Below are 18,338 nucleotides of genomic sequence, written 5' to 3'. Positions count from 1 at the left end.
GGATCCATTTGAGTATTAGAATTTTTTTCTATTTCTGTGATTGATTTGGGGATTTCAATTGGGATTGTACTTTATGTTGACAAAGAAGCCAAGACAGTACAATAGAAAAAGAAAAATATCTTTAACAAATAGTGCTGGCATAAATGGATGCCAATATTTAGAAGATTGAAAAAAGATTCATATCTATCACCACGTACAAAATCTAAGTGGATCAAGGACCTCAACATAAACCAAAGGTACATTGAACCTGATAGAAGAAAATGTAGGAAGTAGCCTTGAACACATTGGCACAGGAGACTACTCCTAAATATGATACCAGTAGCACAGGCACTGAGAGCAATAATCAATAAATGGAACCTCCTGAAACTTAAAAGCTTCTTTCTGTAAGGCAAAGGACACTGCCATTAAGACAAAATAACAGCTTATAGAATGGGAAATTATCTTCACAAACCCCACACAAGAAACTAGACACCAAAATACAAAATACAAAATAACTCAATCAAAAAAATGAGGTACAGAAATAAACAGAGAATTCTCAACAAAGGAATCTCAAATGGCCAAAAGACATTTAAGGAAATGCTCAATATCCTTAATCATCAGGGAAATGCAAATCAAAATGACTCTGAGATACCATCTTATAACCATTAGAATGGCTAAGATAAAAAATACCAATGACAGCTTATGTTAGGGGAACACTCTTCTGCTGGTTGGAGTGCAAACTTATACAGCCATTTTGGAAATAAATATGGCAGTTTCTAAGAAAATTGGGAAACAATCTACCTCAAGACCCAGCAATACCACTCTTGGGCATATACCCAAAGGACTCTCGATCATACCACAAGGACATTTGTTCAACAATGTTCATAGTAGCATTATTTGTACCATCTGGATGCCCCTTAACTGAAGAATGGATAAGAAAAATGTGGTATATTTACACAATAGAGTACTACTCAGCTTTTAAAAAAGGATGACCTCAGGAAATTTGCAGGCAAATGGATGGAACTAGATAAAACCATCTTGAGTGAGGTAACCCAGACTTAAAGATAAACATAGTATGTATACCCTCATAATTGGATATTAGATGTAAAGCAAAGGATTACCAGACAACAATCCACAGCTCCAGAGAAGCTACGTAACAAGGAGGACCCTAAGAGAGACATATGTATTTCCCTGGGAAAGCAAATTAAATCAGATCTACTGGGTAAACTGGGGGCAGATGGGTGATTAGGTGAGTGAAGGGTGATGAGAACATGAGGGAATTGGAGGGTCAAGGCGGGGGGAAGGATGTAGTGGAAGAGCAAAGAAAGAGATATGTTAATACAGAGAGGCACTGTGGGGTTAGGGAGAAACCTGGTGCTAAGGTAATTCCTAAGAATCCAGAAGAATGACCTCAGCTAAGAATCCTAGCAATAGTGGAGAGGAGTCTATCACCTCTCTTACCCCTATAATCAGTGGATACCCCAACTATCATCATAGAAACTTCATCCAGTAATTGATGGTACCAGATACAAAAATCCACAACCAAATACTAGGCTGAGCTCCAGAAATTCAGTCAAAGAGAGGGAGGAGGAAATATATGAGCAACGAAGGTCAAGATCATGATGGAGAAACCTACAGAAACAGCTGAACCAAGCTTGTGGAAACTCATGAACTCTAGACAGATAGCAGTGTAGACTCCAGGGGACTGAACTAGGCCTTCCATAAAAGGGAGACAGTTGTGAAGCTTGAACTATCTCAGGGCCCCTGGCAGGACCATGATGCAAACCTGGTACATGATCTAGCTTGTTGGAACCCATTCCCTATGCTGGGATGCCATGCTCAGCCTTAATGCATGGGAGAGGGGCCCTGCCTCAACCTATTTTGCCAGACTTTGTTGATTCCTCATGGGAGCCCTTGCTAGTGAGGAGCAGTGGATTGGGGGTAGGTTGGGGAAGGTGAGGTGAGATGGGGTGAGAGGAGGGCTGGGAAGGAGAACTGTGGTTGGAATGTAAAGTGAAATTTAAAAGAATAAATAAATTAAAAAAGATTTGTTGACTTCTTGGTTTAATATTGGTAGTTTGGCTTAATCTAGTAATTCTTCCATTTATTTTATACTTTCCATCTCAATGGAATAGAAATATTAGAATTCTGAATTATCTTTGGAGTATGTTAAAATGTTTCCCTATGCATTTTTGATTTTGTTTTATTTGGTTTCTCTCTTTATTTTGGTAGTTGTGCCAAAGGTTTGTCAATCATATCTTATCAAAGAACCAACTCTTATACTTATTAGTTCTTTGCATTGTTTTCTTTATCTTTATTGATTTCTGCTCTGATTTTTATTATTTATTTTTATCAACTGAGTTTGGATTTGGTATGTCTATGCCTTTTTTTTTCAAAAATTTGAGTTGCATCATTGTTACTTTTTTTAGTCTTTCTGACTTTTTAATGTAGGTACTTAGAGATATAAATTCCCCTCACAGGTCAACCTTCACTGTGTCTCAGAGCCCTTTTCTGTGTTATGGTTTCATTTTCATTTAGTTCTAGAGTTTTTTATTTCTTTCTTGAATTGTTTTTTGACACACTCATCATTTGGCATTAAGTTGTTTAATCTCTGTGAGTCTGTATTTACTAGAGGTTTGTTTGCTGTTGATCTTTAATTTTACTGAATTATGGTGAGTTCAGATACAATTAGTTATTTCAATATTTCAGTTTCTTTCTGAATTTTTTATGCTTTTGTTGTTGTTGTTGCAAGGTGTGGTCTGTTTTAGAGAACTTCCATGTGCTGCTGATTGGAATGTATAATCTTAGGCATTTGGTTGACACTTCCATCAGCCACATTTGTGTTTTACTGTGCACCATCAGGTGTTTTCTTTTTTTATTTTTTGAACTCTTTAAGTATATTGAGTTGTTTGTATCTTTCAACTCTTTGAATACTTTTATAAAATTTATGATTGTTGTTTTAAATTCTGCGTCCTGGGGTTCGTCTAGGTAATTTTCATAGGCAAACTAGTGGGGTTGGAGGGATGGGTTTGATTGGAGCAAAGATCTTGTCTGGATCTTTCCTACTGCTTTAATTTTTGTGATGAGGTCTGAGCAGATGGACTTCTTTTGTTAGTCTGTGTCTGAGGTGGACAGTAGTTTGGGGCCTAAGAGAGGATGTACAGGTCAGGTTGTATATGGATATGGATTTGGCTTAGGTGTAATGAAGTTAGGTGGACACAAGAGACTAGGTCCATCTCTAGAATGTGTGTTGGATCCAAATCTGGAGTTTGGGACTAGAACTGGGATTGGTGAGGGTGCATGAAGGAAGGATTAGGCAGACTTATCTGGTTAAACCCTGGAAAAGGACATATAGGATCTGGCTGGGTGGAAAGGTGGATGAAATATGGGAAGGTCCTGTCAGTAGGAGGCAGGCTGGGAAGTCCTGGAAGAAGCTTATTTGTTATTGTATAGGTAGTATTAATTGTAGTAGGTTGAGGCACCTGGTGTAGCACAAGGGCTGGATCTGCGATTTGGAGAAGGTGCATAGACAGAAGGATCAGGAGGACTCACCTAGCTAGACCCTGGAGAAGGAATTACAGAGTCTGACTGGTAGGACAGAATAAGTTCCATCAATTGTACTTTCACCGAACAGTTACAAAAGACTTTCTTCTAGAAGACATTACTTTAGACTTGGTGACCTTTAGCAACTGGACAATGCAGTTGTGATAACTTCTGTATCGCAAACTTGAGGATGTGATGCATGCTTTACTATCTTCACAACCCAGTTAAAAATTTGGCATTCTGAAAGGCCTCCTAAATCGTGTCTCCCCCCCCCCCCCACCTTTCAAAGCAGCACAGCCAGGGTGTGTGTGATTGAATTTTAGCTAAACTCCATCCAGACTCCCCAGGGGTGTTATGATCACCTCCCAGCAATAAGAGTAGGCGTACTTATTGAAATACCAAGCAAGATGTAATGAATTTAGATTCTTTTGTATAATACTATTTTTCTTTAGTTGCTAAAATATATTATACCCTTATAAAATAAGAATGACATAGGATTTTCTTTTTATAAGAAAATATTAAAGGGAATTTGAAACAATTTAACTTTGAGAAGAACTGAATAAGCCAGGGCTCACAAACAGCCTGATTCCTTGTGATGCTGAGAGAGATGAGGTACATGAGGGAAAGGAGCACTGGCTGGAGGAAAGGAGCATTCCTCAGCTTCTCTGAAAGGAAAGTCAGGTGTGAATCCTCCTGCAAGGAAGCCTGGATGGAATGGCTTTGAAACTGGTGGCAAGTTTGTAAAACCCCAAAAAGCAAATAAAATAACATAAAAGAAAACATTAACTGCCTTATGTGTGGGAGGAGCAGGCATCAAATCCTCTAATTTTTTCAGAACTAAAAACACGGAGTAAGAGAAAGAGAGCTCCTCAGATCTCATAGCTCATAAACATGTCACATGAAAGGAATATACTTTGAATGGTCCCAGATCTTCGAAGAAACTGGGGTTGTGTAATTCTCCATGCTCTTTTGGCTTTTGCTAATGGAGGCTTAAATATATTTAAATAAAAATGTATCATACAATAAAAGCTACATTTTATAGGTATTAGGAGTGAGTCGAGATGATGTATTTGACAAACTGCTCATCATAGTCAATTAAGAAATAAATTTTAGTAAAATTTAAGGACATTTTGCCCCAAATGGGCAATGGAGACCATTCCAAAGTCACAGCCTTTCTTCCCAATGTTCATTATCTTTTGTAGCTTTAGGATATCATTTTGACATTCATTGGGTATAGTTAAATATTTCAAGTAGCATAAGAATTATGTTCGCCTGTGGTAATTTTCCACAGGCCAAACTATTGACTTCATTTGGTTTGGGCTAAAAAAAAGTCTTTTCATGAATATTGATCACATGCTACAGTCTTGATGGCAGAGGAGTTGAATAGTAATATGTAACATACTTATTTGCTTGTTAAAACACTCAGTTTAAATTACTTCTCCATAGTATTTTACAGAGAACTACAGTAATAATACTTATTTGGTACATTTATCTATTTAATTCTGCTTTCCCCCTCAGTTTACCTTTCAATCTATTCTAAATATCTTTACTGATCCCTTGACCCCAATAGGAAAAAAAAAGACCTACTAGATTAGATATACAATAAAAAAAAAAAAACACTCACCATATAATAGTCACTTTTAGTTCTAGTGTGTGTGTGTATGTGTACGTGTGTGTGTGTGTGTGTGTGTGTTTGTGTACATGAGCACTTGTGCACATCTGGAGGCCCATGGTTGTTGTTGGTAATTGTTTGCTATTGCTTTTCTACCTTAATTTTTTGAGGCAAAGTTTCTCAATCAAGAGGTCTCTAGTATTGCTAGACTTGCTAGAGAGTTTGCTTTGTAAATTTTGTCTGCACCTTCTACAGCTGGAAATGAAGGAAGACCACTGAGCTCACCCATGTAGGTGGGTTCCTGGGGATCTGAGTCTGGTTTGCAAACATGAGTGGCAGGCACTTAACTGCTGAGACATCACCTCGTGATTCAGTAGTCTGTTTTTAAAATTGTAGCAATTTTATTGAAACCAATCAGACTTTTTATACCTTTATCAGAAATAGAATATAACGGTAATTGCTGGAGTCAATACAGTTGTAGTTGCCAGGATATAATGAAATTTGCAAGCTAGGGTACATAAGATTAATAGCTAAGACCATCAGTATTCTTAAGATATGTGAAATGCATCCTTAACTAGGGAATGAATAAATTTTGGTCTGCAGTGATGTCAAGAGAAGACATTTGGATCTTCACATTGAAAAATAATTCTGTATGTGAACTGAAATTTAGAACAAGTCAGTACCACAAAATATAAAAGATACAAAGTTCAAGGAATACAAGTGACTCTTTGTGGCTAAGAGTGACAGTAAGAAGTGCATGGAAAAACATTTCTGGGAAGGTGAAGGGTGCCATAAAACAGTTTTTCTGCTGTGTTTAGCCTTCGATACAAAGGGGATATAATTTCTTGTATTTCTTTTCTCAATAACTATTACCATAGTGAACATCATGTATAGTCTATAACCCCCGATAGATCCAATGTTATATGTGGCTTAACATTGAGTGAAGTGGGTGATCCTAACTGTAATCTGCTTTTCCTTTACATCCCTGTAGATGTGGTCCTCTAGTCAGATAACCCCCTCTTCTCCAAAGATCAGGTCCTGTTCCTGCTTGCCATAGAAGCAGCTTCCAGTCCCAGTGGGATTATTTCAATAGTTGAATCATATGCCTCTGTGGAATCAGATGACACTTCGTCCTCTTGATACTTCGAAGGCTCCCTTTACAGTCTTTCAGCAATGAAAGACTTTAGTGTAATTCTTCTTTTTATTTTATGGTATCCTCTGCTGGGCTGTGGCTATCTATTGGTGACCATGCACACTATATTTAAAACACTGTGGCTGTATGTGTTCAGTACAGACATTGTATACTCTGCTATCTTCTTAACATTGTAGACAGGAGCTCTCCCTTACCTACAGGGTAAAAATTAGATGAGAAACACCTTGTTGGGGAAAATTAAACTCTCTGAGTTAGTTTTTATGGAATTTTCTCTTCCCATCTCACCATTTGTGTTCCCCTAGAACACAAAGGGGAAAAGCATAAGAATAATTACTATAAAGGTGACTCTTGTTATAGTTTTCTGAATTTTATTTTGTAAGACAGAGAAGTAAAGTCTGAAAACAAAAGTTTTATGATAATATTTCCTATGTAGAGCTTCTGAGAGTGGGAGACATAGTCTTCCCCAAGGAAGAGCACATACTTGGTTATCTAATACCAAGTGATCAGCCCTGAAAACACACAGACAAGTAACCTGATAAGACTGAGCAAGTTGTATTTAAGAGCATGTATATACATACATATATTCATGTAGCAGAAATGAATGAAAAAAAAAGAAGCCACAAATTTGAAAGAGGATAAGAACAGGTATTGGGAGGGTTTGGAGAGAGTAAAGAAGATTCTAGTTATACTAACATTATACTAACATTAAAATTAAGGAATGGTCTACTTTAACTTTCATGTTTCATTGTCTGAACTCTTAGGAATATATTTTATGCTCATATCCTAATTCTACCAGACATGGTACCTGCTAGTGAAGACTGTTATGAGCACTTTCCCACCAGCCTGGTCCCACAGCTGCATCAGCCCCAAATAACACATAGAGACACTGTATTAATTATGAAACTGTTGGCCTGTTATTAGCATTTCTTATTGGCTAGCTCCGTCTTAAATATTAACTGATTTCTACTAATCTAAGTGTTTTTACAAGTCTTATCTTACTGAAGAGAGGGGTCTGGACCTTTTATCTTACATCCTACATCTTGACTCCTCTCTACTACATCTCCCCAAATTCTCCTAGTCCGACCTATCTTGCTTTCCTATTGGCCAACAGGGCTTTATTCATTAACCAATAAGAGAAACATATTTACAGAATGACATCTCTCATCAGAAGACAGACTAGTAGTTTTAGATCTGTATAATTACTTGATCTGTTAAAAACAAACTAACACAAACAAACAAACAGATTCTGATGAGCAGTGAACCCTATAGTTCCATTGACTTTGTAGTCAGGATATGAGGTCATCAGTATAATGGTCAAATGTAGGAACTGGCAAATGAATGCAGATGAGAAGACAGGGTGACTTGCTGTCTAAACGCTGTTCCATCCTTTCCAGTAGAGAGCTGTCTTGTTTGTCTGTTTACAAACCTACCAGGACACAATACATACATATAAGTGATCATTTTTTCTGTTGGAAACTATTGCTTAAAGAGAGCAACATTTGTTCTAATTACATTGCTAATCATATTTTATAACCTTTTATAATTGTCTACAAACTCATTCCACATATTTTTGAATAACTTTAATGATGATAAATAGTCAAACACTGAAAGTGGATTAGGACCAGATATCTTGATAAAACCCCTGCAGCAAAAGCCTTAGAGTCAGATAGATAAAGAGGTATAAAGGTTGAAAAGAAATTATGAAATAGGAAAGGTTAAAGGAGAGGAAATGGCTGAGTAGAGGAGAGAATACTGGGAGACAGGGGTAACACTAAAGACTTTGAAAAAATCATATGGAAACCCTGCAGAAGCTTTTGTATATATACATAAAAGGACAACATGGAATCTCCCTTTTAGCAGGGCAACAGTACTACAATACACAGCATAGGCTAACAAAAAAGCCAATAGAGCTCATGTCAGTGAGGTTTCAAAGACCTCCAAACATTACAGACGATTGCAAATGCTGCTGGTTACTCTCTAGAACTTGAAGATATGAACATGTTGCTGAAGACACCACACACCTGAGTCTGAGGACAAAGAAATCAAGTTTTTACTGACCCAGTAACTCCCACCCTACTGGATAGTTTTCATAGTGCTAGAAGGTGCTATGTGCACCAAGAGAAGTGAAAAGTATCACCAGTTTTATCCAGCTGTAGACCTTGTGAGATGACTAGATTGATAAGACATGCCCACCAGTGCAGTAGTGACACTAATGTCGTAGGAATAACCAACCACTTTCCAGTTGGATTTAAGATCTGCTCCACAAGATGAGACCTGTACCTGATGCTATCATTAGGTCAAGAACTTTAAGCTAGAGAGGTCATAGATCATAAAAGAGAACTTATTACTATTATTCTGCTAGAAGGACATAGTATTAAGTCAATTCCTAGTGATTTATCAGTATACCCATAAATTAATGGGTCTTTCACCCATAAATTAATGGTTCTCTCATCCCTCATCAGAGAAACTTCTTTTTACAATAGATGGCCAAGGTTCAGAGAATAAGAGAATTCATAATGTCCAGCATTAAAAGAAACATAAACTTCTTCCTTTTTCCCTCCATCCCTCTCTCCATCCTTCCTTCCTTCCTTCCTTCCTTCCTTCCTTCTTTCCTTCCTTCCTTCCCTTTTTCCTTCCTAGACTCAGACATCATGTGAAAGAGGGTAGGAAAGAATGTAAGAACAGGAGGTGGTAGATGAGTACAAGGAAGCATTATCTTCTGAACACAGTGGTATAACTACACATATGTACTCACAGTCCAGTGACAGCATGAGCAAAACCTGCAAAGCTCCAGCAGATCAATTTCCTGCATAGAAAGGGGAGCTGTGCACAGAGTTCTACTGCAAGCTGATGAGCTATTGATAATTGTCAACTGTTGTAAGAAAGAGGGTCAGTTTTTTTCTAACAGTGTAGCCCCTAATAAGTTGACCATGATCTTGTTCTAATGGAAGGCCACACATCCGAGTATATTTGGGCAGTGTAAATTTCTTTTGACAGGAGAAAAAATTACACAAAGTTGACAGAGTAGAGGGAGAGTGAATATGATCAAAACTCAGTATATAATTCTCATAAGAAGTAATAAAACATATAGAAACAGGTTCAGCCTTATGAAATTACCATCTTCCTGGGTAATTTTCAATTGAATACTGACAATTCCGTGTACGCCAATCCAGGAAAAATGTTTGATAACAAAAATTTAAGAGGAATCTCCAAGTTTTGAAATACTGTTGTTTATTTAGATATGGATGCTATTTTGAAGGTGTTGAACTGACAGCTGAAGGTTGTCAAGCAGGCAAGAGTAGGGAAGGATAGGGCTGGGAAAGGCAGAAACAGAAAGTGTACCACTGTTACAAAGCTAAGACTTTTTAAATATCGTATTCTCTAGTATATGATGGATGAGAAAAATTATTTGAAAAAAATAAATGACAATGATATTTGCTAGGGTAGGTAAAAAGTACTCCTTAACCAGAATGCTATTTTTCAGTGGGTTTGAAATTTATATTTACATGGTCTACATGTTAAGGAATTTGTGAGCTTAAAATATAAAATTAGCTTGTCTCACTGCTTTCTGAAAATGGAGGTGTAGCCTACATCGGGGAAGTTACCTTACAGATCACAAATAAACTCAAGATGAAATATTAAAAAGATGCTCTTTGCTGTAGATATAGCTTAGCTGATATAGTACTTGCCAAGCTTGCACAAAGTCCTGGCTTCAATCTCTAGTAGGAGATAAACTCGGCAGCATGGTGGCATGTCTATAATCCTAGCACTTGGAAGGTAAAAGCAGGAATATCAGGAGTCAAAGTCATTTTTGGCTACAAGCAAGTTTAAAGTCAGTCTAAAATACACGAGGCTCCTGCATCACAAAAATATAGAGGATGGTATGAAGTTACTAGAACCATAGGTGGAAATTACAGTGAAGTCTCTACTCACAAGAAGAAAATTATATTTGGTTGGCCTCTAAGTTGTATGTATTTTCTTTCAAGACTGACCATTATTTACTCACTATAAAGTAGTTGAAACTTAGCAAGAATCTAAAGCCTTGTTGATAAAAAGAATTGGAGAAAAACACATTGATGTCACATAAAAGCCGGAATTCAAGGGGAGGAAGGATATTGTAAGTCTCCACAAAGGAGACCCCCAAATGCTGCTTCATAAACCCTCGGTCTCACTTGTACCAAACATCATATACAATAGCTGAGTGGAGACTTTGGCTGCTACTCAGTATCAAGGAGACGGAGTTTAAAGACAAAGCCTAAAGGAAAGGCTGACAGATGGCTCAGGAAGCAAAAGAGCCTGCTACCAAGATGATCAGCTTGATGAGAATCAGCTTTCATTGGAACACCAATGGTAGGAGAGAATTAGTTCCCTGACTTCCACACATGCATCACATCATACACCAAATAAGCAAATATAATGAAAACTTAAAATTAAATGAAAATAGTATTTATAGAATCATAGCAGAATTTTGAGTCTTTTTTTTTTTTTACATATACCATTGCCTCTAGTTCATAATTTTTAGGCATTCAAAGAAGCAAATAGTGTCATTCATATTCAAAGGAAAATATAATTTTTTAGCAACAACTCCAAGGCTTTGCAGATGTTGTAGTTAGCTAACATGAACTCAAGCTGTTGTTAAGGTGAATAAGAAACATGCCACATTCAATCAGTTAAAATTTACAAATTAAGCAAAAGCAAAATAGAAAATAAAGAACAGATGTTAAAAAAATAAATAAAATAAAAACAGACTCCAGCCTTCATCAATACTACACCTTATATTAGAGGCACTGATTTCAAAGGAGACACTGGACAGATTTGAAAGGTGTTTTCATGTCTGAGAATAGCTTACCAAATTATTTAATTACTTTTGTCCCTTAGAAACATTGAGATTTATTTACAGGACTTCTTTGTAAGGTTATCACAGCATTGTGATCAATAAGAAACCTCATATGAGAACTGTTTCATTTATCACTAGGCCCTAGATGAACCAGCCAGGACTGAAAGCAACTCCAAGGCCAGCGTATTAGACCTACCAGTAGAGGTAATGGCTTCGGCTTGCCCTGCTTTGGTATGCAATCCCCAAACTCAATGCTAACCCCGTTCCTGATTTCAATTCTTCCAGTTGTATTTCCCTGCACAGCTCAGGCAGCAAACTGAAGAGCTCTGTGCTACCATTGATAAGGTCTTGCAGGACTCCTTGTCGATGGTAATGCTGTAGAGTAGAATGTGCTATTCAAACCTTTGCTTTGCTTTTCTTTATTTCCCTCTGCCTTGCGATAATGCCTCATAGGCTTGTTCTCTTTCCTTTTGCTTTTTTCTTTTCCAGCATTCTCCTGATTCTCCTTCACGGCCCCCACAGAAAATGTTGGGTTCTGAAACAATCAAAGTATGTATATATTTATTATGTTTACTACACTATTCCATTTCCCACAGAGACGATTTCAAACTGTGATTCAAGGTTCAGTAGTAATAGGAGAAACCAACGCAACAGCTAGTAACCAGAGTGCACACTGGTTTCCATGTGTTTGTTTCCATGTATACAAGTCAGTCTGTCTGCATTGTAAAGTTATTTTTTTAGCTGTGGATCCATTTCAAATTGTGTGGAAACTGATATTTCAGGTTGCTGGATGTTGGCATTTTGTGGATTTACATGTCAAGTTTGTAGCTTATATTAAACTTGAACCTCAGCTTCAGTATTCATGTAATTTACATACACTTAAAAGGTAGAATTGGGATATGAAGTTGACTAACACAACACTCTTGTAGCTTTCATATGGGTGTTAATTCAGTTCTTTCCTTCTTACTGACTGAATTGATTTCACTGTTCTGTGTCTTAAAGAGGCAGAACTGTGGAGATGTTAGCCTGTCGGAGCTGTTCTGTTTTCATTTGCTCCCACAGAGTATACATTAAGGTAATGCTTAATGTAGCTCTATTCATCCCAATTTCAAGATCTATTTTGCTTTTCCTTTATGGGTACCAGTATTTCTGTTATCATTGTCAACCTTGTTTTCTCTTTCAATGAATATAAATGTTTTCAGCATGAACTGTGTACAATGGGACATTGTGTATCTGAAGCAGGTTATGAATGTACAGATTCTCATGACTTAAAAGAGTTCTATTCATTTTCAATTTTTTTAACATTATAGACAAATATTGTGAATAACTAGTGAGATTATGTATTGTTCTTGCTGTTATGATGTTGGAGTTTCAAAAGTAATCTGGATACCACATCTTGTTGGATACTTTGGAAATAATGTTTGCTATTTGGTCTCTCTCTCTCTCTCTCTCTCTCTCTCTCTCTGTGTGAGTGTATATGTGTGTGTGTTATTGAAAATTTCCTTTGCTTCAAGTATTTATTATGTACCCACTATGGGCTTGGGCTGTGAGACATAGAAAGATAAGACAACCCAGGTGGAAATCCCGAGGAGCTTATTACAGTTGTGGAAGCAGACATAGAATTTACTCTGAGATTTGCAGGTGAAAAGAAAGACCAGTGATAATATCTCCAGGCAAAAGAATAGGAATGTATGAATTTCCTGAGGCAACTTGACGTATGTCTGCGAAAATGTTGAAAAATTCAATGTGTTTGAAGTTAGTGAACCAGGGATGAACAGTACAAAATTAGTTTGGGAATATATTTGTCATGGTATGAAATTTGGATCTCAACAAAAAAGAAGGACACAAAAATGCCATTCTGGCTGTGGGAAAGAGGCTTTTGAGTAGGTCTGGGATACAGTTACTGATATTGAACTCTCATCGATAAACAAATGGGCTTGGAGCTTGATAACAATTCAGATATGAGTAATAAAGGAGAGGAGACACAAATGAGCCCTACATGTCTACCCAGGGCAGATGACGGTGAAAAGATAACAGCATAATGGAAGGTAGAGAGTGTGCTAATTTAGATAGTGTTTGTATTTGAGTTGTGGGAATGGAGTCATTGAGTCTGTAGCTAGTGGGAGAGACATGGGTATCACAAACTGTGAACCTTACAGAATTCCAAGGAACAAAACATTATGGGTTGGTGGAGGAGGAGCCAGTCAAACACAGTGAAAATGTTATGTTAAGAGGAGAGTCATAGAAGTAGAGAAATGTGCTGATATGAAAGCTTTTAGAGTGTTTAAGAGACTACAATTGATTATTGCTACCAAGAAGATTTGACTTGTGTATTTTGAAACTATTGCTGGTACTTATAGTTAGATTATTTTCAAATCTAAAATTGTATAACTTACTTCTAGAGTGACCAATTTCAATTTGACTCTGTAAACACTTTGAAAATTGACTGTATATGACATTACTAATTTTTCTATAGGTGTCTAGGAGTGCTTTTCATCTTCTGCATCTTTACTGTTACTATCTATGGCCTTTCATCTAAAGTCTTCAGACTTCTCCCCTAAATTTTGTGTATATTTTTTCGGTAGGTGTATCTGATACCTAGAATATCAATAATAACTGCCAGTACTGGGATTTATCAATGTTATCAAGGTTTCCTCATTATTTTCAGAGTAAGAGGAATGTCCACCTCAAAGTGCAGATGCTCCCCATTGCAAATGTCCTGCACATTGGGAACTCTGAGCTTCATCCTCCTCCACTGCACCTCTGCTCACAGCTCTTTTGTAGTCATTGTCCTGGTTGTCATCACTGAGGGAGAGCTCAGTAAAGGAATAGCAGAAGCTATCAGGCTGTGTGACCATGTGAAAAGCTGCTTACTGTTCTGTAGCCAGCACAAAGTAACATGGTGACACAGTTTACTCCCCAGCCATGCTCCTTTGCTTGCCTTATCCCTGATGTTGCAAAAAAATAATAAAACAGCAGAGACAAAATACCTAAATGCCAGCAGTCAAAATTGTAGAATAAAATAACACCTGTCATTATTTTGAAAACAGACATTGGTTAGTAATGGGGTCAAGGAAGACATTTTTGAGGCTTTGACAACATCACACTATTGTACAAGCAGGTCTTGTGTTAGGCAAATGTTAGGTGCTGGTTATAAAAAAAAAAGAATAAGGATACTGCAGAAAATATTCCCTCTTGACTCAGACATTGATTAAAAGAGAAATGTGTTATTGTCTGATTCCCTCCTCCAGGAAGTAGTTGCTGATGTTGTATTATAACATGGGGCTTTTAAAATGTGACTAGGACATGGGGATTGAGTCTTAATTGATGGGATTATGAAAAAGACCAAAGAGAAACTTCTTACCTCTTCTACCAAGTGAAAAAACAAGAATTTTCAAACTGTGAATGAGAAAACAGGATTTTAGTATACAATGAGCCTATATAAGCCTGTCCACATTCTAGCACCAAGAGAATTAAATGCCTGTTGTTTTTAAGCTACTGGGTCCATTACATTTTGTCTAAGACAGTCAGATATCACTCTTTGATAAGAAAGAGAAAATGGCTTCCACCACTATAGTAGGTAAGAAAATAGAAGACAAAAGTTCAGATGTAAGGATAGTTATATTGGGACTGAGAAAATAGAGAATTTTCTGAAGATACTCATATTTCATAGTAAATACATTTCAATGGTAAGTTTAAAATAAAAAAAAGCACCATATTTGTCTAATTCCTTCTCTGCACTATTTCTTGCTCTCCTCTGCTTTCTCATCTGCCTTTCCCAACTGGCCAACATGAGGGGTGCATAGTGATCAGTCCCTGGTTTCTCATTCTTTAGTATTGTCACACAGCCTTGCAAAAATCACATACATGCTGACAGCTTCAAATGTATGCCTCTGGGCCAGTATTCCTCCCACACCCAATTTTAGATTCCTAACTATTTAGTCTTCATTACACTTCAGACTTACAAAATCTTTCATACTCAACACAGATGAAGATGTAGTCAAAGACTGTTTTTTTTTCTCTCAAGTGATCACACCCACCACTTTTCCATATTTTTAACAGTATTCTTTCATTGGCTTTAGTCCATAAGCTTTACATGAAGGTTTTCTCTTTATGTCATTTTCAACACCTCTTTTTCAGTGTAGTCTCAAAACACCTGTAGAATGTGATTATTTCAAAGTTTTTGTGCTACTAAACAATGCTCATGTTTTGTTGACTAGCACAGTAGCATTATTGTCATGATGGTACCACACTCTACACTGTTTTTAACACACAACACAGAGATACTGTTAAAGTATTTATTCATGATGCATGTCTAAAACCTATGCATTTCCTCCAAGAATATGTCAAAATCCTTATAAGATGCTTTATTATCAGGCTTCTCAACACTGTCATGGTCTGTCCTCCTCTGGAATCCTCTACTTTACATTCAGCCCTAGTAGGCTCTACTATGTCATGAATGCCCCAAACATGCTACCACTTATCGTATATAGTTATCTGATTCCAAAACATGTTGATTTAACAACCAAGACTAACCATCATGAAGAACAAGTATGGTTAGTTCATTCTTCAGGTTCAAATCTGTTCCTGGAAAATCTTGTTCTAACTTCAGAAAGTAGACCCAAGAGAACAAATATTGGGAAATTGCCAAGGCATATGGAATGGGTACAGGTGAAGTTGATGGCCATCTATTGAACATGAAATCAAGTTGTGGTTGAGAGTTTCCATAGAAACATTTTTCTTCTCAGGTACAAGTATGGAGATAAGTGGATCAGAGTGACCATGTAGGGCTTCTGTTCTTGTGTTACAAGTGAATTTTTCACACCAAGAGAGGGAGGCAAAAGAAATGGAAATAGTAAACATAAGATCATTATATATGCAACAAAACTAGAATAAGGTAAATAATTTAGAAAGCCCACTGTAGCATAGCTATTGACAGAGGTTTTAAAGACATGAATGTATGGTTAAAGAGGTAGAGTTCTGAGAGAGTGCCATTTGAAGCTGAAATTTTAGAGAGCTTTCATATAATTCTTGGAAGTAAAGTTGGGTTTGGTCTTCAAAGTAAATGATTGAACTGGGATGAATGTCTTTGGGTGTAAAGGAGCTCAAAGAACAAACAGAACAGAAATTTCTAGTGAATACCGAGACAGCCAAAACTATAGAAGAAATGTGATGAGAAACTATAGGACGCATGGCTACATTATCAACAAATGAGAGGAAATTGCCAGAGTTTTGATAAGTGATTCCTGTGAAGAGAATAATGAAGGGATATTAATTTAATAAAGCAAATTTCAAAGATAAATGGAAATTTGTGCAGGACTCATGATTAGAAAAGTCTCAGTAAAGGAAAAGATGCATTCCTGTATTAAATTCTAAACCTTTCATTATTCACCAATTATTGAGATGCATAATTATTTTTATTTTTATGCAGACTCCTGCAACTCATCCAAGAGCAGCTGGTCGAGAAACCAAATACGTAAGTATCTTTCTAACTGTGTTTGCGACTCTGTGTGTGTTTTAAAGGGAACTTGACTCTATAGCAATTATAATGGAATTTATTCATTTTTTAATAAATGGAAGGGGGTAAGATGCTATGATTGGCCCAGGCTTGGGAAATTAGATCATATCAGTTGTACAGCATCAAATAGCCTTATCAACTGAATTTCTTCTTAAATGAATGATTGTTTAATCCATTTAGCTAAACAAAGCAGGCCTGTATCACCTGCCTTTTGTACCTCCAATTATCAAAGCTTAGATGACATTCACTTTTATAAGCACTGCTTGTGTTTCTAATTTAAATAAAAAATAATAATAAAAGAAATTGCCAACTCATGTGCTTGATATGTCCAGGTTAGTCCACATCTAAAGGAATCATCGGTTTAATTGAATGATCAATTTGTTGCTTTTCTGTGTTTAAATTATCAAGTAGTTCAACATCTGTTAATGAGAAAAACTATACTAGGGAGCTGGAGAGATGCATTAAGGGAGGATAGCCCTGGCTGCTCTGCACAGAACCCTGGTATGTTTTCCAGCACCCACATGGTAGCTTACAACTGACTGTGGCTCCAGTTCCAAAGCAACAGGGTTTTCTTTTCATTTTTTGGCCTCTGACAGGCAACTAGCACTCATATAGGGCACATACATACATGTGAACATATGTATATAAATAAATAAGTCTTAAAGAAGAACAGTACACCAATAGATATGTAGATATGAACTCACATGCTTAATTCAAATGGCGTTGGGTTGACTTAGCACGTTATGCACTCAGAGACTTAACCACTTATCTCCATTATGTCATGATTGTGGTCATCATCTGCTTCTGCGCAAACATATTCTATTATAAATGAGACAGTTTCCTAGCAAGTATTGAGCATTTAGCCTAAAACAAACCATTAAACTATGCCTTTTACAGCTCACGCTGTTTTCTCTAATCTGTACTTTTCATCATTATCAACGATAAATAGTTATTGAATGTGTATTGTGTGTCATGCCATCATCACACTTCACACCTTTCTGCCTTCATTTGGATCTCTCCAAGGCAAACAATAAGCTCAGTGAAATTATTAAATTTTATCATATTCGGGAAATGATGTTTACGGGATGTGTCAGGAACATGGTTCAGAGCATTTCCTGGACGCGTTTTCTGTTAGTTTTCATTATTATTGGAAGTCCTCTGGAGGAATGCTCTGAAGGACTGGAGGCATTGGTAGGCTAGGCCCTGGTGGGAACTGCTGTTTCTGAGGAAGGTCATTTAACATTATTTTACCATGCCTCCATTTTCATTCACGAGATAGGGGATCGTGGTAGCATTCTTATTTGATTAATTTAAGATTGATATAGTCCTTATGTATGTAAAAAGCCTTTAAAGCAGTCTCAACACACTGGAGTTACTCATAAATCATAGCCCCTTTCTGTCTCTCCCTTTTGTTTATGCATTTATCAACATCTCTTCCCTTCTCTTGTGTCTAGTGTACTAGATGCCTCATGATTTAGGTTTCTTGTTTAGAAATATTTTATACATTTCTATAGTGTGACTTATGGATTCTGTTGTCATAAGGACTGGTCCCAAGAAAAAGCACCTAACTTCTCTTTCTCAATACCTTTTGTTTTTCTTCAATTGCTGAAGTTTCACAAATAGTTCCTGATTAGCTAACACCCTCCCCTCCCCAGGGGGAGGTATCACAATGTAATAACAGCTGTAATAGTTCCAG

At 36.9% G+C, this 18,338-nt stretch overlaps 1 protein-coding gene across 16 annotated transcripts in view; it reads left to right on the top strand.

Moving 5' to 3' along the window:
• The window catches only part of Mlip (muscular LMNA interacting protein), a 231,115-nt gene that overhangs the window by 141,359 nt on the left and 71,418 nt on the right, over positions 1-18,338 (top strand). For 11 of the 16 annotated variants that reach the window (XM_051197991.1, XM_051197980.1, XM_051197977.1 and 8 more), the window contains 4 exons: positions 11,263-11,328; positions 11,410-11,493; positions 11,614-11,673; positions 16,556-16,600. In XM_051197991.1, the coding sequence (XP_051053948.1) occupies positions 11,263-11,328; positions 11,410-11,493; positions 11,614-11,673; positions 16,556-16,600 (255 nt within the window). The remainder of the gene's footprint in view (positions 1-11,262; positions 11,329-11,409; positions 11,494-11,613; positions 11,674-16,555; positions 16,601-18,338) is intronic. The other 5 variants (XM_051197984.1, XM_051197979.1, XM_051197985.1 and 2 more) reach the window with 2 other exon arrangements.

Source organism: Phodopus roborovskii, unplaced genomic scaffold (genome assembly GCF_943737965.1).
Source record: "Phodopus roborovskii unplaced genomic scaffold, PHOROB, whole genome shotgun sequence".
Lineage (NCBI taxonomy): Eukaryota > Metazoa > Chordata > Mammalia > Rodentia > Cricetidae > Phodopus > Phodopus roborovskii.
The sequence above is the reverse complement of the archived record's forward strand: the minus strand, read 5'-3'. Positions and strand labels throughout refer to the sequence as shown.